General features: G+C 52.8%; 9 protein-coding genes across 9 annotated transcripts; 3 read left to right on the top strand and 6 right to left on the bottom strand.

Annotated features, from left to right (window-relative positions):
* Nucleotides 1-20: 20 nt before the first annotated feature.
* On the bottom strand, nucleotides 21-1,239 carry PG985_001337 (uncharacterized protein; the record flags this gene model as incomplete). Its single annotated transcript, XM_066821106.1, has 6 exons — nucleotides 21-81; nucleotides 140-266; nucleotides 328-616; nucleotides 702-902; nucleotides 971-1,089; nucleotides 1,140-1,239. 6 exons carry the CDS (start codon nucleotides 1,237-1,239, stop codon nucleotides 21-23), a joined length of 897 nt encoding a protein of 298 aa, XP_066691985.1.
* A 677-nt stretch (nucleotides 1,240-1,916) lies between these two features.
* Nucleotides 1,917-3,419, bottom strand: PG985_001336 (DNA polymerase epsilon subunit 1; the record flags this gene model as incomplete). The annotated part of the gene is made up of 1 exon (XM_066821105.1): nucleotides 1,917-3,419. The coding sequence occupies one exon, from the start codon at nucleotides 3,417-3,419 to the stop codon at nucleotides 1,917-1,919; it is 1,503 nt and encodes a 500-aa protein (XP_066691984.1).
* A 1,298-nt stretch (nucleotides 3,420-4,717) lies between these two features.
* PG985_001335 (uncharacterized protein) lies at nucleotides 4,718-5,770 on the bottom strand (the record flags this gene model as incomplete). The annotated part of the gene is made up of 2 exons (XM_066821104.1): nucleotides 4,718-5,451; nucleotides 5,518-5,770. 2 exons carry the CDS (start codon nucleotides 5,768-5,770, stop codon nucleotides 4,718-4,720), a joined length of 987 nt encoding a protein of 328 aa, XP_066691983.1.
* A 662-nt stretch (nucleotides 5,771-6,432) lies between these two features.
* PG985_001334 (uncharacterized protein) lies at nucleotides 6,433-6,773 on the top strand (the record flags this gene model as incomplete). The annotated part of the gene is made up of 2 exons (XM_066821103.1): nucleotides 6,433-6,498; nucleotides 6,558-6,773. 2 exons carry the CDS (start codon nucleotides 6,433-6,435, stop codon nucleotides 6,771-6,773), a joined length of 282 nt encoding a protein of 93 aa, XP_066691982.1.
* A 374-nt stretch (nucleotides 6,774-7,147) lies between these two features.
* On the bottom strand, nucleotides 7,148-8,727 carry PG985_001333 (benzoate 4-monooxygenase cytochrome P450; the record flags this gene model as incomplete). Its single annotated transcript, XM_066821102.1, has 2 exons — nucleotides 7,148-7,294; nucleotides 7,363-8,727. The coding sequence occupies 2 exons, from the start codon at nucleotides 8,725-8,727 to the stop codon at nucleotides 7,148-7,150; spliced, it is 1,512 nt and encodes a 503-aa protein (XP_066691981.1).
* A 1,650-nt stretch (nucleotides 8,728-10,377) lies between these two features.
* On the top strand, nucleotides 10,378-12,931 carry PG985_001332 (endothelin-converting enzyme; the record flags this gene model as incomplete). The annotated part of the gene is made up of 7 exons (XM_066821101.1): nucleotides 10,378-10,504; nucleotides 10,593-10,687; nucleotides 10,739-11,023; nucleotides 11,088-11,336; nucleotides 11,427-11,669; nucleotides 11,740-11,991; nucleotides 12,098-12,931. The coding sequence occupies 7 exons, from the start codon at nucleotides 10,378-10,380 to the stop codon at nucleotides 12,929-12,931; spliced, it is 2,085 nt and encodes a 694-aa protein (XP_066691980.1).
* Nucleotides 12,932-13,255: 324 nt separating this feature from the next.
* Nucleotides 13,256-16,891, bottom strand: PG985_001331 (uncharacterized protein; the record flags this gene model as incomplete). The annotated part of the gene is made up of 5 exons (XM_066821100.1): nucleotides 13,256-15,437; nucleotides 15,926-16,052; nucleotides 16,107-16,439; nucleotides 16,556-16,723; nucleotides 16,798-16,891. The coding sequence occupies 5 exons, from the start codon at nucleotides 16,889-16,891 to the stop codon at nucleotides 13,256-13,258; spliced, it is 2,904 nt and encodes a 967-aa protein (XP_066691979.1).
* A 957-nt stretch (nucleotides 16,892-17,848) lies between these two features.
* PG985_001330 (uncharacterized protein) lies at nucleotides 17,849-19,051 on the top strand (the record flags this gene model as incomplete). Its single annotated transcript, XM_066821099.1, has 1 exon — nucleotides 17,849-19,051. The coding sequence occupies one exon, from the start codon at nucleotides 17,849-17,851 to the stop codon at nucleotides 19,049-19,051; it is 1,203 nt and encodes a 400-aa protein (XP_066691978.1).
* A 55-nt stretch (nucleotides 19,052-19,106) lies between these two features.
* On the bottom strand, nucleotides 19,107-20,215 carry PG985_001329 (uncharacterized protein; the record flags this gene model as incomplete). The annotated part of the gene is made up of 3 exons (XM_066821098.1): nucleotides 19,107-19,378; nucleotides 19,480-19,614; nucleotides 19,687-20,215. 3 exons carry the CDS (start codon nucleotides 20,213-20,215, stop codon nucleotides 19,107-19,109), a joined length of 936 nt encoding a protein of 311 aa, XP_066691977.1.
* Between the last annotated feature and the right edge of the window lie 2,620 nt (nucleotides 20,216-22,835).

Below are 22,835 nucleotides of genomic sequence, written 5' to 3'. Positions count from 1 at the left end.
GGGAGGGGGACCGTGAAAGTTTACACATTTCGGTAGTTCAGGTTTCCAGGATAGAGTGCTGAAGAGCACAGGTTGAAGCGCCTCGAGTGTTGTCAGATATCAAACTTGATCGAACTGGTTACGACTTTTGTCTACTCACAGCGCGTACAAGGCATTGCGGCCGTCGAAGTCCTCGGTCGGCTCGGATGGTGGGCAGTGCCGGAGATAGGCATCCACGTAGGGCTTTCGCATCTTTTGTCTCGCTGGCCGCCATGGGGCCATCTCAACTGTAGAAGACTTCGTTAGCCTAGGGCTAGTGCGCAGGATGATATCCATAGAAAATCTTACATTCGCTGTGTGCATACCAACTGCATGCATCAAATATCTTCGGGATCGCCGTAGCTCGGTCCGTTCCCGCGTTGCCCTCCCATAGGTCCCCGTGGATCAACCGAGGAACCACTCGTCTTCCTCCAGACTCCATGGGCCGCAACAGCCGCGGGACGATTCTCGCCATGACGGTCCGTCGGAGCTCGGCCAGCTCTGCGTCGTGGGGTCCCTGGGCCTTGAGCTCGTGCTCGAACATGATGTCGAGGTTGCGCGAGAAGCACTCTTCCCAGCTGTCGCACCAGCGGGGGTCCTGAGGTAGCCGCCCCTGGTAGGTAGAAACGGGGAAACCGAACTGGCCGGTTGGCGAGACCCCCTTTTTTGTGAAGATTGGCCACGAGCTTGGGGAATGTGTCGAGCGAACAAAGCCCCTCGTCCATGTCGTGAAACTCGCAAAGCAGGAAATGGATGTCTTCTGCCGTGGCGTACGTGCCCCACGCAATGGGGCGAGGGACCAGCTCTGGCATGGTTTCGTGCAAGACTTTCATCGACTCGAATTCGCCATGCATCATGCCTTTCCCATCATCCCCTATCGAGGCCTAGACATGAAGTGACAGTTGAGCGAAACGTCTCTCGCAAAACTGGCCTGACAATGAGCCGTAAATACCTTGAGGAAGAACCTGAGAGGCTGCCCATTCTCTTCAAAGGCTTCGATCCGTGCTGTTCGAGTCCAGAAGGAAGCCCCATGAGGTACAATTTCATAGGCTGTTACCCCTCCCGGCAGCTCTACGTCTCGTCAGTCATCAGGCATAGTCTCACTGGTAACGTAAACATACTAGCTTGCACATTGTCGTCAATGTAACGAATGTGCTGCTCGGGCACTTCCGGCTCCTTCTCCCAGTTTGGAGTTCCGTCCCAGTCTTGACTGGCTTGCATGGCGACAGCACTTACGCAGCAAGATGAGGGGAAGTTGACGAAACATCGGGATGCTAGTCACAAGAAGAATGTAGGATACCAATGCGGCGGAAAGTCACGTGTTCAAGTGCAGGGATTTGGTTCAAGGGCAGGCGGGAGAAAGCCATGTTTGGTATCTGATGGGTTGAAACATCTTCGGTTTGCTTCACGGAGACTGCCACTACTGTTGGGATGGAGCGACATGCAAAGTCGCTGTCCAGACAAAATCAAGTCATGACTTTTGGCAGTAGAAAGGGAGTCCACAGTCAGAGTCAAATAGGGGTAGCTCGTATATGTTTTATGCACACCCAAAGGGGGTGTCACTAGTTATGCTTTAAGTTCAGAGGTGAACTCAAAAACGCTGGTAGTCCGCCCAATCCAAAGCAAAAATGACATGGTCAGTCTCGCAAATGACAATAGCGAAAATAGTCATCATACCAATTCAAACATTCAAGAATACTTAGATCAGTACACGCCTAGCACTTGAGCAAACTTATTCCCACCATGTGTGTTGACGTATGCAAACACCACCGTACAATAAAGATATCTCGGTTACGCAGCAAGTAGCAACGACGCATGTTAGACATAAGGGGCATGAATAAATGAAAAGGAAACAAAAATGTAAGAGATGGAAGCAGAAACGTGTGAAGAACAAACCCTCAAGCCTGGAGTTCGGGCCACGTAGCTGCATGATGAATCCAGAAATGCTTCGCCTTGTTACCGTTACCCGTGACCATCAAAGCCGATCTGGCACTTGATCGACGAACCTCTGTTACCACGTCCAGGTGCCTCTCGTTCGACAACGAATCCGTACTTCCTTCTGTTGTTGACACGCTATTCAGGATCTCGGTAATGGCGAGAGCAGTACCGTCCGTTCCGTTCGTGTGAAGTACCTCCCCCGGTAGCTTCGGTCGCGAGCACCGATAATCACCAGGCCAACGCTCCTGGATGTCATCAAAGATGTCCGTGATGCGGGTGAAGTAGGTGATGGCGGGCTCCTTGGGATCATCGTCGTAGTGGTTTCTCCCCCAAAGTTGGCCGATCAGCCTGTTGGAGCGGTCCATGATTCCCGCGCCAGAATCTCCGAAGATCCCCATGCCTTCTTCCCAAGCGGCATCCTCGCGGGCGTACGAGGAGACTGCCCAATCCCTTTGCACTGTTTCATCGTCGTTCTTCAGGTAGCTCGGCATGCAGAGCTCTCCCTCGGTGTACCCGCTGGACCGCCCCGTTGCATATACCCTGTCTCCCTTCGTCATCGTCGAGGTGGTCTCAGTGATGTCCTGGAAGAAACAGGATGTCTCTCCCGTCTCCTCCCCATCGAGAATATGCCGTACCTTGTTTGGATTTCCATCCTCATGGGTTTCGCATAACGCCCAGTCCGTCGTGGTTTGCCAGGTTTCTTTGGCGGGGCTGCCCAGTGGACCCGAAGATGCGATGGCACGATTTGTCTTGTACATGGGTCCCGAGTAAGCTACCACTTTACCTATTTTCACGAGCGAGTCCCCGGCAGAGTACTGTGCCAAGTCGGATGGTGAGGGATGCACAAGCTCGAGCTCTGCAGGCGGCTTCCTCTTGTCCCAGTTATGATTCCGGTTGCCTACTTCGTCGTCAAACAAGTGCCAGTTGACGAGACGGTATAACCTCTTGTTCACTTCGAGCAGCGGACCCAGTGTTGCAGTGTTACCGGTTGAGGTTGTACCAGCAGAGTCACCCATAACAGGTTCGTCAAAGCGATGTGGGTTTCGGGGTCTGAAATGAGCAGAGTCTGGTGCTTGCAATGATGTCTCGCTGCCGGACTCGTCGGCACAGTAAACTCTCTTGCCACTGCGGAAATCAAAATGGGTCTTGGAACGGAACTCCTCTGGTAGATGCTCCTTCTTTGCAGCCTCAAGGAGTTCACTGTACATCTTGGCACAGTTGTCCTTGGTCATGAGGTCTATGACCCGCTGATCAGGTCCATTGCCTTTGCGAACGTTTATGCTGTAGGCGCCCTGGGTATTGTTGTTCAAGATCTTGACAATCTCGGGCAGGAGCTTCTCCTCCCAACACTCGGTAAACCTAGCTTCATGGTACGCCCTGAGCAGCGAGGTGTTGATGGGGATCTTGTCTTTTTGAAGCTGAACATCGAGAGGCTGTTTATCGCTGCGTTCCTTGGACGCCATTGGCCATGTAGATGCCGGCCTGGGGGTGACGGGTCGGCTCGGTCCTTCTTCGCGTTCAGAATTATGTGGCTTTTTGCCTGTCACGATAGACGTTGTTGAAGACTGCGTGGGCTCGCTGGGTACCGGGGTATTTCTTGCACATGAGCTTTGAGCCGAGGAATCGCTAAAGAGTTCATTGGGTTCGAGCATCGTTGATGGGGGCTGCTCTAGAGCAGCATTATCGTCCACTGTTTGTTTCGTCGGCAGCTTCTCTTTAGAAATCAGGGCATTGCGCCTTCGTCCGAATCGGCCTGATGATCTGGGGATCCAATCTCTGGATATCCCTTGGTATCAGTGTCTGTGGCGTTGCTGCCCGAGAAGATCCAGCCTGCTTACCGCCATGTCTTTCTTCCTCCATCTTTCTCACGATGACTCTCCTTGGTTAAATTTCCATTTCTGCGGAGTCGCGGCATACTCCTCGAATGGATAAAAGTCGGGCACGCCTAGCCTGCTTCTCGAGTGCGCCATGGTGAGACTCGGCTTCTATATACATGGATGCCCAGGACACAATGTCAAATCCACATCAGGCTTCTTCAAATGAGCAAGCATGTGTCGGTTATGAGGGTGGCACCAAGGTTGACTGAGCTCCGGTGGGTGGGAGCATGACATTCAGGTAAGGCAGATTCGAGAGACCGCTCGCAGCGATATAAAGCCTCGGCGCCCCGATGCTCGTGAGCCACCAGGCTCCAGGCCTAAATTCCGGCCTAACACATTGCATCACAGTTGCCTTCACCGAAAGCCGGGTACTTGCGGTCTGCCGATTTTCTCCTTGCAACGCTCCCCAGTGGCATAGTCATCCTGCATGGTGATCGGATGGTCGCAAGGTCGCACTGATCGGCCTCAAGAGCCAGGCGGGACGGCTCAACTTCTATCAAGCTCTCACCAGCCAGAACACGGCATGTGTATTATCACCCGAAAGGGTCTAGTCTAGCCCCCAATGCAGCCCGATCATCTGCATATTTGGTGGTTTTCTTTTTCAGGCTGACGCCAAAAAGAAAACCCATTGCAGGTCATTCTGGTTCCACACATCTGTTGGCTGCGCAATGCCGATTGAGGGCTTATGATCCTTGTAATTACACCTGTGTAGAGGCAGGAGTTGGCGCCTTCGGTTTGATGCAATGCGTCTGTCCTCTGGCGTTCCATCTCCCGCACCGGAAGCATCCTAGCATATGAGTCCTACGTTAATGGATGAGGGACGCTCTTGTTAGACACCTGGGCAAGATTTTGCAGGACTTTATTTGGCTGTATATTTCTAAAGGTTATAGATTGAAGTCCTCTCCCGGATTGGCACCATTCAAATGATTTGGGTTGACCGCGCCCGGCATGTAGTACTCGTAGTATGCATCAGGTGCCTTCAGCTGGTTGTAGTGCCTGCCCTCCTTCTTCCGCATCGTCTCGACGTACTTTTCCATATCCAACGTGTTATCTTTCCTCCATTGGCTCAACTTGTCGAAGTCGATGCACTGCCGGTTCACCGACATGTCCGGAAACGGGTACGGCTGCTCCTCGACCCAGTGCATGGTAATCAGGTTGACGTTACCGCTGCACTGGATCGCTTGCATCAGCATGTCGACACAGTGGTTGACGTGGATGGCGAGGATCTCGCTTTTCTGCTTCTTGCCCCTCTTCCCTGAACGCGTAGTCTGCGGGTGTGGATGAGTCAGGTTGAAATAGTACTCGGGGTAGGCCAACTGCCTCAGCGTGTTCAGGCAGTGGAGCTGATGGTACACGTCGAGGATCGTCACGTAGCTGTCGTCCCCCATGCCCCAGTCCTCGTCCTCGAGCTTCGCTACGGTTGCTGGATCCTTTCCCATGGCACGGATCTGAGCAGCAGTGACGGGAAAGTAGCGGGTGAGCTCGTACTCAGACCAGACAGCATCCGACTCTGGATTGGGCATCTGACGGGCAATGGACCCGCCATCTTTAGGCTGAAACAGAGTCCCGTTCATGGTCTGGACACTCAGATCGAGATCCAGCATATCCAGTATCGGGCCTTGAAATATGTTCAGCATGGGTGAGCCATTGATAGGTCTTGGACAGTTGCAATGTAGGAACTTACTGTAAGATGATGCTTGTCTCAGTGTACCATTCTTCCTCATGTGCACGTTGTAGTACCATGTGCCACACAACACACACGAAACAACGAAGAGCGATATGTTGATTACAGTGATAAAAAGATACGTTCTTGCGGGGTGTTTGTAAGCGTGGCGCGAGACATGCTGCTTATCGTCGAGAAAACACACGTCTTCGTTGACGTCAAGCTCCGATGGGTGGAAAGGCTCGTATTGGGACTGTTTGGGTTTTGTTGACATTGTGGTTGGAAGGTCCTTGGAGTTTCAAGTGTCTATACTTTCAAGCCTGTTCTCTTTGACTCTTTTGTTTTTGCTACCAGAGTGACTTGGGCTGAGCTCCAAGTACAATGTATGCGGTTGAAGAAAGTTGAGTAAACACCAATCAGTCTACGAATCCAAGGCAATTTAGTGGAAAAGGACGTACATTTACCTATACCTGCATTGGAAGGTGGTTCATTCCCACAGGCTATCTCAGGGGCCACAATGCAGACCACAGACTCGTCTGGACTGTGACCAACCTACCTATCAAGAATGTCGTTGAGGTGGGTAAAGGAAAATATGATGTGATGGGGTACGCCAAGATGGTTTAGCAAGCAAACATAGCATTTGATTTGAATCTGATTGGTCCGTTACATGATCCTTCAGATTTAGCCTCTCTGTCAGGGGTGATGTGATGCGAATCCTCCATGTGATGTGACTACACTTAACATGCCTGATACACCTGAAAAGTGCTGCATTGTAAGCTCTTTCCGATCCATCCGTACCGGGATAATTCCATGAGCTTACAAGTAAGACTAAGTATAAGTACGTCGGGACAGCACACCAACCTCCTTATTTTTGACTCATCCAAAGAGCAAGATTCGTCGTATCATCAGTTTCTCACATCCAAAACGGAACACACAATGCGTCCCCAGCCCATTACTGTTCTTACCGGCCTCCTGGTCTCGCTTGCGACGTGCGCACCAGTTGTGAGTCCAATTGATGGGGGTCTATTCTGCGATTCAAGCTGCTGACAAGGGAGGAAAAGGCGAAGCCAGCAGAAGCCATCTACGGCAACCCCGAGACGGCCACGCTGCCATACAACGTCAACAGTTTGAACGTGGTGGAGAAGCGCGAGGTGGAAGGGGTCTATGGGAACCCGAAGACGGCAACTCTGCCCTACGCCGTGAACAGCCTCAACATGGCCGACAAGCGAGGGGAGGCGGCATACGGACATGACAGTCTGACGCCGAATGTGAAGTAAGGGGACATGTGTTGATCATGGTCACAGTGTGCCAGATCATATGCAGTTAGTTAGGAATCCGGAAATCCGGTACCAATGAGATTCAAGTAAATGATCTACCCCTGATCCCTGACCCCTGACTACACACTTAGGTGGAGATTGACCGAGCAAACCATGTGACCAATCGGTTTTCGACATTCTGATGCCGCTCTCGTTTACTCCTTCAGACAGGCTATCGTCCTTCCCTGAACAGAGGGGCTCGTTGCAATGGCAAGCGGGGTAGGCTTTCAGTCTCCTTGTTGAGACTCACCAGATCATGCAGGTATAAGGAGTGATAACCAACATGCATCGCTAAACAGCTGACAACTTATTTCCTGCAAGGTTGTGTGTATCGGCTAAGCTCGATGCCCTACATTCAAGTCACATCCTGCGTTCCTGCGCTCCACTTTCACATACATGTCCGTCGTGACCCACAGACGACAGCTAAGGGTTTTCCACGGACTAGTAGGATCGGCCAGAACCATGTCGAATCGTCGGAACAGCTTAGATGCAGATCACAGTTAGTCAGTATCTTAGGCAAGCAGTTATATGCCACCAGAGTAGGACTTACTTCAAAGAACACCTTGTCGAGCTCGATGCGGGCTATATTCTTGCCCAGGCACTCCCAACGGCCGGGTCCTCCCCAGATGACCCTGGAGGTCTCCTCCATCCCTCTGAGCTTATCTGCATCCGCTTCCAGCCATCGCTCGGGTCGGAAGGTATCGGCATCGTCCCCGTAGATGCTCTTGTCCCGGGCGGCGGTCTTGAGGGACGGCTCGACGTTGACACCCGCCGGAACCCGCTTGCCGCAAACCACCTCTTCCTGATCCGACGCCACCGGTATTATCGCCGCGGGCGGGAAGACTCGGAGGCCCTCCCTGATCACGGCCTGCAGGTAAGGTAGCTCTCTTGCCTGCGATGAGCTGATGGGCGACGTTGTGACTTTCCCCGACGCAAGGGACTCGTCAATCTCCTTCTGAAGCCTGCGGTACACCGAGGGCGTCGAAATAACATGGAGTATGGTCGCTTTCATGGCGGTCGAGCTCGTGTCCGAGCCAGCGGCCAGGACGTATACTGTTTCGTACTCGAGGGCGCCCTGGGACACCCCGTGCGCGACGAGTGCGCCCAGCATATCCTTCTGCTCGACCCTCTTCTCGCCGAACCGCTGGGCGACGGAAGCCTCGGCTATCTCCAAGATTGGCCGTAAGGGAGGTCGCATCAGGTCGACGTATTTCAGCCACGGCGTTCTCATAAACCTCTGGAACACCGGCAGCACGATCAGTGAAGACAGTACATGCAGGTAGGACTCTACTGAATGGATGTACCCGTGGAAATCGTCTTCTCTCTTTAGGCACTCGAAATCCTGTCCCAGGGCCATGCAAGAAGTGATGTCCGTCGTGAGATAGGTGAGGACTTTGGTCAAATCCATCGGGCGGTAGTTGTCCGGGGTGGAGATGTACTTGTGTTCGATGAGCTCCAAGAGCCCGACCAGGTGGTCATCGATAATGCCCTCGACGCCCTCGACGACATCCCTGCCGATGAACGCCGGCGTGAACTTCGCGCGGAGCCGGTCGTGCGTCTTGGGGTCCTGCTCGACGAAGAGGGACTCCTGGCCGGGCCGCAGCCGCATCCCGTCGTAGGCCGGCCCCCGGTTCCATTTCCGCTTGGTCCGCGCGATCTCGACGGGGTCGCTGATGGAGACGAAGTCCGGGGCGAGGCAAACGATGGGGCCGTGCTGCCTGTGCAGCCGGTCCATGACCTCGACGTACTCGCCGCGGAACATCTGCCGGCTGAGCCAGAGGTTGCTCCACCGCGCCCAGAAGGGGCCGGGGATATGGCGGAGTCGGCGGTATCCTTGGATGCTCGTGAGTACGAAGTAGGCGATGGCGGCGGCAATCCCGAAGGTCGCTAGTCCAAGCCCCCCTTTTATTTCCATTGTGGTTTTGATTTTGTTATTTCCTCAACATGGAAGTATGGTAAAACTCCATCCAACACAAAGTCTGTGCCAGCTTCGACTATGGGCATTCAGGTAGTCATGTTTGACGAAATATCCCGAGATGAGAAATAGATTGACCGGTTCCCCGCCCGAAGGCGGCAATACGGTATCGTGGGTCTGCTCGTCGTTGGTTGGCCAAATTTCATCAGCTCGATGCAACCCATTTGGGGTATAAGCATGCAGATCATGCAGATTCTGGGGTTGCTGCCCGTCGATTGGAGCCGGTTAAAATACACTGATATCGGACCAATGAAACAGGACAGGCAGTATGCAGAAGATGGAGTCGTCAGGTTTCGAAGGTCTCACCAAACTAATATTTTCTTGGTCACTCGTTCTCTTGACGCGTCCACTCCAGTGTTCAAGTCGTGATATGGGCTGCGCAGAGAGGCGATAGAGACCTCTTATCACCGTACAAATACCACGGGCACGTAACCTGGGCGCATTAATACCAAAGCCCGCTTGTTCTGGGAACCATCCGCAACGCTTCGCGGTTTCATATGTCCAGGTGCGTTTACGTACACGGCTTGGAGATCTCGATGGGGACAATTTCGCATCTAAAACTTATCTTGCAAACACGCAGGAATATAAGTCTACTGTAGTAATTACGTGCCAAGCACAAGTATCACAATATGAAGCATGTATACCTACAGATACATGCATTCCTGAGCCAAATATCCAGGATCCACCGTTCATTATACTGATGCGGTTCGATCTAGTCGGTATCGGCCAGTGCTCAAGTTCATCGATCTCATCGATGCATACGGCATGATATGATACTGTTGAAGCTGGTCATTAATTAAATTTAGTGAGATCTTCTGGTATCCAGTCTCCTTCTCAAAGGCTGACTACTTGCTTGGCCGGGCTTCTAAATCGAACGTCTTGGCACGGCATTAGAGGCACGGATGGGATGATAGGTTTTGTGGCCTGCAAAACGTTTTCCCCATAAATGACCTGGTTGGCCCCAGCCTCTCTTTTTCGAACTTCGGGGTGCCCATTTGACGACGCATATAGATGCTGGCGTTGCATGACCAGCGAGGCGCAGATATCTGTACGTGATAGGTCAACCCTTTTTCAGCTGCCCTTGGCGTATACTTGTAGGACAATTGCTTCTCAAGTAAGCACTACCTAGTCGTTCCTGCCATGTTGACTGCTAAAACGCTTCTGCACGCTAAATCTTGTTCTATCTTGTTCTGGCAGTCCTAAGTACTGCCACCTACGTCAACTTGGATAGAGATAGGACATATAGCGTGCCAACGCTTTCGGCTGAATATCAGGTACGGCGTATACGTTGGTTGAGGCTCGTACGGAAAATCCTCCGCAGCCCACGACCAATATGAGGGCAGTGTTTGCAATCTCACCGCTTTGGTGTGATGTGTGCCACGAAGGCTGTGCAGACGTTTGTTTCATTGATTGTTGGGAAGGCGAACGGTGTACAGATTGGACTATTTAGGATCGTGCCTGCCCTGCCTACATTTTCCTGAATGTTACACCACAGCCTGCTGGGGATCAGTTCGGAACCAAGCCCAGACCTTCTGTTGTACCACTTCAAGAAGCAACTGTGCATTTTTCAACTTCTTGGTTGCCATCGCCATGGGTCAGTCAGGTTCGAGTCCCAGCGTGTGCTTGACGCCGACGTGCGTCAAAGCCGCCGCCCACGTTCTGGACAACCTGCACCCCGACTACAAGTCGATGGATCCGTGTAACGACTTCGCTCAATGTATGCACTTGCATCTCGTCCCACGGGCTCACAGCAGGGCTAACAGCATATCTAGACTCTTGCGGCGGGTTTCCGACCAGGTTCCCAGATCAAAAGTATATGGAAACTCTGGTTGAGATTGCCAATACGAATCGCGAGACACTGCGGTCCATTGTTGAGGGTCCATACCCCCAATCCAATGCGGTAAGGGCCTTTTTATCCATCAGCAACATTGTAGGACACTCAACTGACCAGCCTGCCAAGTCAACGCCGGACGACAAGGCAAATTTCGACAAGCTCGTTCTCAGCTACGAGGCTTGTATGGACAGCAAGTCAGACAACACATCAGGGCTCGCCGGTCTTGCCGGAATCACAGCCAAAATCACCCAACTCTTCCCTATCGACGATGCAGACTACCTCTCCAACAGCACCATTACCGAGCAGGACTATGACAGCTTGGCTGGAACAATTGCTTACCTGTCTTCCATCGGGATCCCCGTCTTCGGGGAGTTCTCGACCGGGCTGGACAACCAAAACCCCGTCAGTATTTACCGTCTAAGCCTGTCTTTTGTTTCTTGTGCCTCTTACTGACCCGGTAGGATAGGATGTCTATATCCCCTACTTTGGCTTCTATGCCCCTAATAATGTCACGCTGAAGACGCTGCCCGCTCAAATAACCATAGACGCACTCGCCGCCATTGAGCCCGCCGCCATTGCAGAGATACTAAACGCCACTTTGCCATCCAAAACTGCGCAAGAGGCAGCACCACAGCTGGCCGAGCAGTTGGTAGCGTTCTCGGCCCAACTCGCAAATTTCTCAGACATAACATTGGCTGAATACACAGCCGATCCGGTACGTGAACAATGATAATGAGACATCTATGGAGGTCCCTCCCACTATGAGCACCTGTTCTGGGTTCTGACGCAGCAGTTTCGTTCCTAGGACTCTCTGTTCTACACGACGACAATCAAGGCCGCAGCCGAGGCAGCACCAGCCCTCGGATTAGACAAGGTCATCAAGGCCTTGGCTCCAGAAGTCTGCGAGCTGGACCGGATGCAGTTCGAGCTTCCCAAGAGCTTTAGCGGGTTGTCCACGATGATCAGCAAGACCCCCCGATCGACCCTCCAGATCGTAATGCTTGCGTTGGCGTACGCGAACTACTTGCCGTACACTAGCCAGGTCGTCGTAAGTCCATGCAACCTACATCTATCTAAATTTGACGTCCCCAGGCTAAAGGCTTCCCTCGTACTCGTAGAGCCCCAAGAAAGACCGGTTCCCGGCCTGCTTTAACTACCTCGACAGCAGCCTCTCGTGGATCATGAGCAAGTTCTTCCTGGATGCGACCTACAACGAAGAGATCCATAAATCGTCCACGGAGCAGACCAATCACATACGCGATGCCTTCGTTGAGCGTATCGGCCGGCTCGACTGGCTCCAGGACGAGACCAAGACGCTGGTCCAGGAAAAGGTCAAGAACATCATCCTGGAAGTCGGGTACCCAGACAAAGTGAGAATCTACAATTTCCTTATCCCCATTCCCTCTCCTCTACCCCAAAAGCCATCCTACGATTCAAGCCGCTAACGTGATCCGTTTCCTTTCCGCGGGGGTGTAGGACCCCAACGTCATGGACCCATCCTCCCTGAAGCAGTTCTACGCCGGCGTTAACATCACCACCTCCCACTTCGCCAACGTGGCGTCTCTGCGCCAGTGGTCCTCGACCCGCGTGTGGCAAAGCCTGACGCAGCACCCCGCCGATCGGGAGCGCTGGCCCGAGTACCAGGCCCACAGCTGGATCAGCAACGCGCAGTACGTCAAGGAACCAAACCAGATCGCCGTCCCCGCGGCCATGTCGCAGCCGCCGCTGGCCTGGCCGGGCGCGCCGCGCTACCTGTCGTACGGCAGCGCCGGCTACATCCAGGCCCACGAGCTGACGCACGCCCTCGACACCGACTCGGGCCTGGACTGGGACCCGGACGCGCGGTACCGGCGCTGGTGGGACGACGCGAGCGCGGCCGCCTTCAAGGAGCGCGCCGCCTGCTTCGTCGACGAGTTCTCCCGCCTGCCCGTGCTGCAGGACGACGGGACCCCGCTCCGCGACGACGAAGGCAACGCCGTCTACGTCAACGGCACCGTGACGCTGGCCGAGAACGTCGCCGACTCGGGCGGCTTGGGCCTGGCCTTCGAGGCCTGGCGGAAGCTCGAGGACGCGAGCCCCTCGCCGCGGCTGCCGGGCCTGGAGGATTTCACCAACGACCAGTTGTTCTTCCTCGCATTCGGGCAGACCTGGTGCCAGAAGATACCGCGCGAGACCCTGCTTTCGGACAGCATCCTGGCGAATGCACACTCCCCGCCTTTCCCTCGCATCCTCGGAACAGCAGCAAACACGAAGGCGTTCCGTGACGCATTCCAATGCAAAAAGCAGGAGACATCTTGTGAACTGTGGTAATTGATGGTGGTGTTTGGGGGGGTCAACTTGGGGTGATGGTCCGGAGAAGAAGGGCCTTAGCTGAGATCCAAGTCACGGTTGGCCATTCAATCAGCAAATCGGCAGCAGTATGCGTGAAGTCAAGCGACTTTGTAGAACCTAATTAACCTACAGACAAGTAAAGAATATAATCATCAAACGTAACGCATGCATTCATTACCGGCTCTCGGCCGTCTCCCATACTCCGTCCATCTCTCGGTGCTCTATATAGACCACGCAAGGGTATCAATCATTACTAATTATACATGTCAAGCTACACATGATCAGCTCCCAACCAGTTCCGGCCTAATTCATTGGCAGGTAGTAATAAGGCTCATCAAAGACATGGTAGCGATGGCCCCTCACGCCTTTCCCACGGAACAGAGCCGGGAACCTCCATCCTACAGGCACTTCATCTTCTTGTACCTTCCAATCCCTCGCCCGCTCATCATTCTCCAGAACCGTCACTAGGGCCTTTTCCTCTGCTCTCCGGGGAACAACAAACTTGGCGACTTGTAACTCGGTATCTGTGATGGTTGATCGGCTTACACGGGCATACGCCACCCGCTGCAACTTCTTGTACAGGATGTACTCGCACCAGCGATCCCAATCACTTGGCTCAACGTCGTGCATCCCCGAGAGATCCGAAACGTACGTGTTGTAGTTGCCCTGTTGTGGCTGGGTGACGAGATAGGATAAGAGGATGCTGGGCCGCGAAGAACTGCCCATCAACTTGGACGCGTACTCAGTCTGGAGTCGGCGATCCTCGACGTCTTCGTCCTGGCCCGAATGGAATACAAATACGTCAACCAGCTCGCCATAGCAATCCAGAGTCGCATGAATGACAGGAGCGAGCTCGCCAACCGGGGAAGGCAGTAGATGATGTGTCGAATTGACAATGGGGAACTTGCTGAGCAGGGCTGCACCCCAAGTGTGCTTGTTAGGACCTGGGCCATAGTCCACATACATGCCCAGGTCGTGGGCAAGAAACTGTGTCGTATCACGGTTACCCATGATGATGCGCTGAAGATCTGACTCTAGGAGTCCAACAACGTCGACCTCAAGCTCTTTGAGCAGATTGCGGATGCGTTTCTCGGAAGACCACATGTCATTGTCAAGGGAAAAGTGGATGGTCCAGATGCCAGCGGTGATGATTTGGGATTCGGCATGATAGGGTGTATAGTCATTCGTAGGAAAGCGGAGGTATGCCATTGCGAGGAAGAACATGTTGATCAATGCCAGTGCCGATGTATGATATTTCCGATGTTGTGATGAGCCAGATCGCTGCGGTGTCTGAGGTTCTTGGGGGCTTGTGAAGGCCAGGTTGAAGACGCCAGCGCCAATCAGCAGCATCATAGTGATCATGACCCAATCGGTGTGTTCTCGGACATAAGGACCACCCGGGACGAAGGCATAAGCGACCACCCAAACATGGAATAAAACCATGATGTTGTAGAGAAAGAACCCAAGACCAAAGGTTATCGCGGGGCTCTTCTTGGCGGCGTTTTTGAGAAAAGGGCCTGCGATGGCCATCAGGTAGAACGCAAGTACAAGCCCACCCATGTACCCAAACCAGCCACCATACGATGTGAGAACGGCTGCCCCAACGCATCCGATGCCGTAGGCAGACCATGTGCTGACCAGACTCGGGTGCGCGAGGCCTGTCAAAAGCCCCAGAGTCATGGCTGCAACCGTAAACCAGCCATGGGGTGCGGCGAGAGGACCACGCACAGGGTAGCCTTCCCAGACCCAGGAGACCATGGTGCTCGAGTCGGATAGGAGTGAGTGAAGGCCAAAGAAAAGGCCTGCTATACCCAGAGCTGACAGGAAGGCCGAGCCCCCAAAAATCTCATTCTTTGAGGCCCCAGTATTCAATGGTGCTCTTCTAGTGAACCGCCACGCAGCTAATACTGCCAAGATAACCCCAATCTCGTTATGGCCCCCGTTCTCTGTATGCATGATGGGCCAAATGGGATTGTTTGTCCACCAGGTAAACTTGGCGGTGGAAGAAAGAACCAACCCTACCATCCAGGCAAGCACCTTCGACTCGAGACGGGTTTCGTGGGCATTTTCCGAGTACAGCTGGGCCGCCCATGAGAGGCAGGACATCGATACGCCAAACCCGACGGTGAAAAGCCGATAGATTGGGTCCTCGACCAGGTAGGCAAGTAAGCCGGCAAGTGAGAGGAAATGGAATATCCTCAGGTGGTTGATGACCAACGATCTCACAGGCTTGGCACCCAAGAGCAGAGGCGAGATCGTGGACATGACCAGAGCCTCATAGCCCGATATGCCCATGAACCATAGTGGGAAGTACCATATCACAAGTCCTAAGCCTGTGAGAATGGACCAGAAAACATAGCCATGATACACTTCGGCGATCGTATCCAAGGTCTCTCTCCACGTGAAATTGACGTCGAAGATCCCGCCAGTAGCCTTCGTCTTCTGCCTTTCGAGCGCGGTGCCAGACATACTAGACTTATTCACTCTAGCCATACATTAGCATACAATTGCGAAGCGTGGGTCTTAACGAAGCACTGCCACACTCGCTCGAGCTGGTTCACCATCTCCCGACTCGCCAAGGCCCCAGTACTGCTCCAAGCCAAGTATGAAGTAGGCTGCTCAGGCTGGGTATTCCAAACGCTCGAGCAAAAGTCAACCAACATTCAAACTTTCCAACTCGTGTCCACGTCCGCCAAGGAAGTCATATCGCCTGGAAGAAGTCTTTGCGGCCAACGATAACATCGACGCCGGATGCTAAAGGGGCCGAAACCGATGAAGCACCAGCGGCAACGCTGTAAGTATTTCTCCTCGTCCATTATCGAGAAGTGACGGTTGAATGTGGCACCAGCAGCTGGATGGGCAGATATTGTACAGACAAATTTAACAGACTTCCCCATGGCGGGATGACCAGCTCAAGCGAGTGTGCAGTTGCAAAACACTAGAAGCAGTTACTGAGGGAGCCGTTGCACGTACCCCTGGCTAAGTCCGCCGACGTCTCTGACGACAATCTCAAAGGTGGCAAAGTCAAGGACGGTGACAGCGTCAAAGGCGACATCAAACAGGATCAAAGCCCACTCGAAGAAGGCATACGTAGTATAAGCTGTGTATACCATGTTAGCTACCCAGCTAGGCCATCGTGCATGCTGTGACTTACCTCCGGCAACTCGATGGACCTTGTGCTGGATGAAGAAGTACACCAAAGGCACCAGGGTCCCGAAAAAAGAGCCAGCAATACGCTTCCGATACTTGGTCGCCGTGGGATTCGCTGGACTTAACGCAATGCAGCCGAGAGTCCATGGTAGGGTCGCGACAAGGTAGGATATCATGAAGATGTCGTGCCAATCATGATCATCTGTTGAGGTAACGTAGGTCCAGCCTCCGCAAGTGAGGGTCCGGAACAATCCCACACCGGCAACAAACTTAGGAAGCACCGTTCCGGACTTTGCTGTCAACAAATACCAGAGTCCAATGAGAGTGAACCGAGGGCCTGCGCAACCATTTATATTAGATCTTGACTACCGGGATTGGACCAGTTGCTTGACAGTGTGTATATGATACCAGTCTTCTTGTCCTGCTCCGCCGAGTGCACAACAGCCTACTTACCGGAGGTTAAAGCTATGAAGAGTTGGAAAAAGGCTCGCTCGGGGTATCGGTCGCCGATCGTGGCCGAAACGGAAGGAAACCATTCTTGCGGGTAACCGTAGAACTCGTTCTTGACAATATTGTGGTAATGCAGCGATATGCCGACAACAAGTGCGCTGACGAAAGCGGCTGGTGCATTTTCAGTATGATAGACCCCGAGACGAAACATACAACAGCAATAACAAGAGTAAGGCCTCACTGACTGTATCCGATGATCGTATGCGCGTAGGTGACCCATTTGGCGCTAAAGGCAAAGAGCGCCCCGCTCGGCTTGTCCTTGTAGGTGGAAGACACCATCGTGATCAATGAATGGGACCCGACTCCCTCTCGCAACTAAAGCAATTGGATGGGCGCGCATCAGATGATGGCAAGAAAGAACGGATCATTTACAGTCTGGCAGGCTAGAGGAAGACGAGAACGAGAGAAGATGAGCTTGGGGGAGAAATGTGAGGGAGAACAAGGCGGGGAAGATCATCAATATGAAGTGCCAACTGCTTCCATTTATTTGCTTGTCGCCGAGCCGTGTACCCAGCCGACGAGCATCTGATTTGGCAATTGCGCTCGGATTCTGGCTTGGGGTCCTGGGCAGGAAGCAGAGGGTTACTTTTTTGTGTTTTGCTCGGTGATCAAGCTAGTTTCGGCAGCTTCGGTCTCTCGTGTCGCGTGGGAAGGCGTCAGGCCAGTCCTGCTTTCTGCATCTAACCGCGGGGACGTGTACCACTATCCGTGTATTTGTTTGTCCTGTCCAATAAGGGCAACATGGTTTGCTTTAAAGAGGGGCTCGAGATTTCCCTGTCCTGTTCATCGGCTTCATCGGCATCATCGTACATAGCGACATGACCTATTGCCTTACATCGCATTACCTACACGGCTCTCTATAAAGTGTCTCAAGCATTCCGTGCGAAAGCTGGGGTTGACCGAAGACTCCATATGTATCTGGTCAATGTTTTAATGACCCCAGGTAGCGTCATGTCCACATTGACAGCAAATCCCCACGCCGAGCCTCATGAAGTATCGAGGTACTTCAATGCTGTATCTTTTGATCCCCAGGTCTTATCGGTTAAGCCACAGGCCTGTGCCTGATGCCACACCGCACTACACAGTGGGCGGCAGGGGTGCTCCACTAAAAAGTTCAATTCTGCGTTTCCTGCCAATCGAGCTTTTCGATGTCAACACCTTCAGGCATCTGCATCGGACTACAAAACCTCAAACTTCTCTAGGCAGGCTAGAACGCAGCCTCATTGACCCGTCAAGATGGCCGCCGTTGCCGACAAAGCCCGTTACTATCTCGAACAGTCCGTCCCCCAGCTTCGCGACTTCGAGGCGAAGAACATCTTTTCCCAGGCCGAGATTCGCAATCTAGTACGAAAACGGGAGGATTTCGAGCACAGGGTCCTTTCGCCAGGCTGCAAGCCCGTCGACTATCTGGCATACGTGGCATGGGAGCGGTCTCTTGAGAAGCTGCGCGCGAAGCGCTGCGCTCGTCTACGGATTAGTCAAAGCACTTCACACGCCGGTGAAGGCCGCGTCTTCGGCATCCTCGAACGCTCTATCGCGCGGCACCCAGGCAGTCTCGAGCTATGGAAGGAATACCTGACGTTTGCGAAGGACGTCAAGGCTACCAAGAGGTGGCGCAGAGTCATAACCCGAGCCCTGAGAATGCACCCGGCGAAGAGCGAGCTATGGGTGCTTGCCGGAAAGAGAGCCGCCGACAACAACGACATGAGCGCTGCGAGGAACTTCTTCATGCGAGGAGCAAGGTTCTGCACCAAAGACTCTATGGTGTGGATCGAATATGCCCGCTGTGAGATGGAGTGGCTCGACAAGATGGAGGCGCGGAATAAGAAGAAGGGTGGCGTGGCCAGAGCTATTGCAGAGCAAGCTGAGAATGACGACGATCAGATGCTGTTCGACGAAGAAGATAGCGAAGACGATGCGGACGAGAACGGACGCCTGATCATACCCAATCCCGACGGCCAAACGAAGAAGGTCTTCGATAATAATACCACTGAGAAATTGGAGGAGAAGAATCCGGCCCTGGACGGAGCGATACCGATGGCTATCTTTGACATCGCAAAGAAGCAACCCTTCTTCAACGCGGCTACAGCGGAACAATTCTTCGACGTTTTCGGCGAATTCCCACAGGTCCCTTCCCAACCGAAGATTGTTCAGCATGTTCTGGATACTATGTCGGAGCTTTACGCTCACAGCCCAGCGGCATGCAGCTGTTTTATCCGACAGCCTATTCTTGGCATTGATATTGACTCGGCCGCCTATCCTAAAGCATTACGGGAGTCTCTTTCTCGCCTCAAGTCGTCTTTGACATCGACCAGCGACAAGATCCAACTGGCTCGCAAGACAATGGCCTGGATGAACCCTGTGTTGGGTTGCGAAAACCTCGACCCCGGTCTTCGTGCGGTTTTGGAATACACTGTCCAGACTCTGCCGAAGCCGTAGACACTTATCTTCAGCGCACAGTCTACTACTCATACATCGCACTTTAAACAATGCATCATACCTCCTTCGACATGCCACCTCTTGCCTCTGCGACTCCTATCAGATACTCGAACTCTGTTGAGCCTACGCGGCTTACACTCAACCGACTCTGCTTGAGCAGCTGCATGTTTTCCAAGGGCTGGCCAGGTTTGCCCATTTCTCGCAACTCCTTCAAGCCTATCTGCTGAGCAAACTTGCTGCGAAACTCAACATGCACCACACTCCACTTGGGTTCAGATGGTTTTGATGAAGCGTCGTAGTAAGGCGCTTTAGGATCGTGGGCCGATACTGTGATAGTGTCAACATGCTGTGCTCGAGATAAAACCTGTAGGGGAGAAAAGTGTAAAAGGAACGAGACAGTGGGAAGAAAGAAATAAGATGGCCCTTACGGTCAGGGGAATGTTCTTGTACAATCTCCATCGTGCCAACGATTCCGGGTTCCTTGCAGTTGGAGTGGTAGAAGAAGGCGAGGTCGCCCTTCTTCATCGCCCGCAGATTATTACGAGCAGCGTAATTGCGAATACCTGAATTTCTGTCAATATATAATCACAACAAGCGACTCCATCCCCGAAATGCTAAGGAGGAATAGAACATACCATCCCATGGCTCTGGCTCTGTTCGAGAAGCCAGGTCGTCTATAGAGAACCTAACGTCTACCCCATTCTCCAAACGTGTCTCTGGCTCTGCTTTCAAGAGCCAGTATGACTTTTCCGACGAGGGGCCACTTGACGCTTCATCAGACTTCGTCTCCGATGCTGATTCTTTTGGTGTGCCCTTGGCGGCCTTCGTTGCCGCCTTTGACTTGGGTTTAGCCTGTGTGCCCTGTGAAATCAGGTGTAAGTGAAGAACGTATAGTAGTTGATAGGTGAGATGAGAGCACAGTACAGCTTTGCCAGCTTCCTCCTTTGAGTTGTCATCCGTCTTCACACTGCTGCGGCGGCCGCTGCTCGGAGACTTGTTCTCATCTGGGACCGCTGCAGAAGCCTTGTTTTTAGCTGGTCTTGTTGTTGTTGGTGTCGCCTTTGCCGGCGGCGCGTCGACGGGGGTTGACGGTTTGCGACGCGTCGACCTGCGCAGATTCGCTTCATCCTCAACGGCCGGCGGCACTTTTCGCTTCGGCGGCATGGCGCAAATTTGAGAACGATTCTTCTACTACTTCGTAGCAGCTAAAGTTGGTCTTGAAATTAATGTGCGACTTGGTCCTGTGATGGGAGGCTACATGTGTGTAATTTGGTAGAGTGTTGCTACCCGTGTGAGTATCCCCTGTCGAGTCTGGACTGAGGCGTGTTTGCGCACGGTGGGATAAAATTGGCCAGGCCAGGCCTGAACGGGCAATGCTTTCAATTGAGTCTTGGGGCGTGCAGGTTTGCAGCACTTGCAGGTTGGTTGGGCTGTGTGTCATTTTACAGACGCTGTGAAAAAGCAATGCCTAGGTTAAGCAAAAATTTATTGTACCTAGAGTAGACAACTCGATCTGACGTGATGGTATCTTTTATGCAACATGCAGGACCATGTGTCCAAGGTAGGCTCTGCTATGCAGCCAATGCAGCATGTAGACTGGTTGATTGTTCGTTGATGTGCCACAATGGCAACGTACTAATGTTGTAGGGTGGATTTGACTTATCTTTTAACGGAAAATCTGTATTGCGCTGCGTACAGCTGTGTGAAAATGAGTATGTGTGCCATTTCTGTCTTCAATGAACGCATCGACTGCGAGATCACTTGCAGCCGTGATCTGCTCCGTATACCGATCGATTATGTTGTCGTTGGAAGGTGGGGTAGACCGTTTTACCCGTCTCAATAATGTTGCCCACTTACGAGATCAGTTGAAGCGGCTGAAGTTATATCACGCCCGGAATTCCAGCTATTCTGCTGGAAGAACAGATGGAGCTTAAACTCGTAGGATGGCATGGCAAAGAATTGTTAGTTATCCTTCTAATCTGACAATCTTTCTTACAGACAATTCATTTACGGTCGGCAGCGGCATAGATTACTTGCATATATGTATAGTGCGTGGGCAGAATATATGACCTATGTACCTATATATGCGCACTTGGTGCAATGCAAAATGAATGTAAAGCCTAGCAGTGTCATTGTTAAGTCCCAATGTTCGGGAAACCACCCAAGGCGCCAATAAGAACATCAGACACTGATGCACTAAAACCATGCAGGAGACGAGACGTGCGCTTATGTAGTTCATGGACAGGATTCAGAGACATATCCCGCTGCCCGCTTCATCCGCAACCCACCCCGACGAGTTCATCTTTTCGATGGTAGGACTCCCGAGTATGAGTTGGGTATCATTTTGCCACCGTACCAGGTTCTTGGAATGCTCCTTGATTTCCAACCATCACGATACAATCTTGCATAAAAAGCCCAATCTGGGCGAGACAGCATCGCCGGCACCGACGTCTTCTTACTAGTCGAACTAGCCGCTGCGTGGTTTCTACCATCCTCTCCATCCTCTGGCGATTACATCATGACACCAGGACATACCCGCTCAACGATGGGAAAAGGGCTCGAACAAGGTCATGGGCCAGGCGGCAAGCAGCAAGGTTGCAAACATACCTACATACGGTCCAACTTACGTCAACTGCATGTACGTGTACAGCCGGCAGAAGCAAGAGGGAGCGTCAAGGGCGTGCGGCATGTGTGTACGTGCTGTGCTGGTGGAGAGGACGACGGGGTAAAATAGCGTTAAGTGGCACAGACCTAAGCGTTATGATCATCAGGAACCCGTGGAGAGGTAAGCGATGGCTTGGCGACCGCCCCGACTAGAGCGAAAAGAATTCGTAACGCGTGGGTTCCAGAGAGGTCGCAATGCATTGAGGAGATGGGCGCGACATTGCTCGTTCTTCCGGGCGGTTTGGCTGCAGTTGATATGATACGTATTGCTGCTATTAAAGCGCGATATTCGTGATCGGTACAACCAACCCATTGTGGGTATGAGACCCTGACATTCAGTGGGCTGCCTATAGGGTGGATCCAACTCGCCCAGCCAACTTAGGTAACCAACTCCTCTAACAAAGCCCCTCTCCCCTCTCGAAATCGTAGGTAGCGAGGGGATTGGAGGGTTCAACGAAAACGGCAACAGTTAGCGTATCGTGCTGGTGAGAGTCAAAGACTCGTTGATCTCATGGTTCAAACCCCAAACTGGACAGAATGGTTGTTGTCGGGCCAGCTCACGCGCAATAAGGAGGAAGGAAAGGGTGCGTAATGGGCTTGCGGCAATCCGTGGTATCTGGGCAGTGGTTTGTCATTCATTACATTGGTATCGGGAAACACCAAAGGCAAAATGGAGACACGAGGGGACACATGGAGCAGGGATGGGAACGTGACAGCGATGGACGGATCCCACCTCTCCTCTCCTCTCCTCTGGGGCCTATCAGTTGCCCACCCGGCACCTTTGGTCAGTAGTGAGTCAAATCACAAGAGAATTCCTGCAGCCCATGTCCCGACCTAATGGTGGGCGGAATGTGCAAGGCAATACCTATTCTATGTTGGTGGTGGATGAGCTGGTTTGCCGCGCAGAAGTGAGCGAGTCCTTCGCTTGTATTGACGAAAGACTGGTGACGGGAGGGGGCCGGCAAGATGATAGATCTGCGTGTCCCAAAGATCCAACACACAATATGCATCGTCTGTTCGCAAACGGCTACTTCCAATCACGCACTGCCGGCCTCGCTGGTACACGAAACATGATAGAGTGTCTGCAATTAGAAGCTTATCCGCTTTCTTCTTCTCCCAC

This window comes from Apiospora marii (assembly GCF_038362585.1).
Source record: "Apiospora marii strain CBS 49790 chromosome Unknown utg000001l_segment0_segment0, whole genome shotgun sequence".
NCBI lineage: Eukaryota > Fungi > Ascomycota > Sordariomycetes > Amphisphaeriales > Apiosporaceae > Apiospora > Apiospora marii.
The sequence above is the reverse complement of the archived record's forward strand: the minus strand, read 5'-3'. Positions and strand labels throughout refer to the sequence as shown.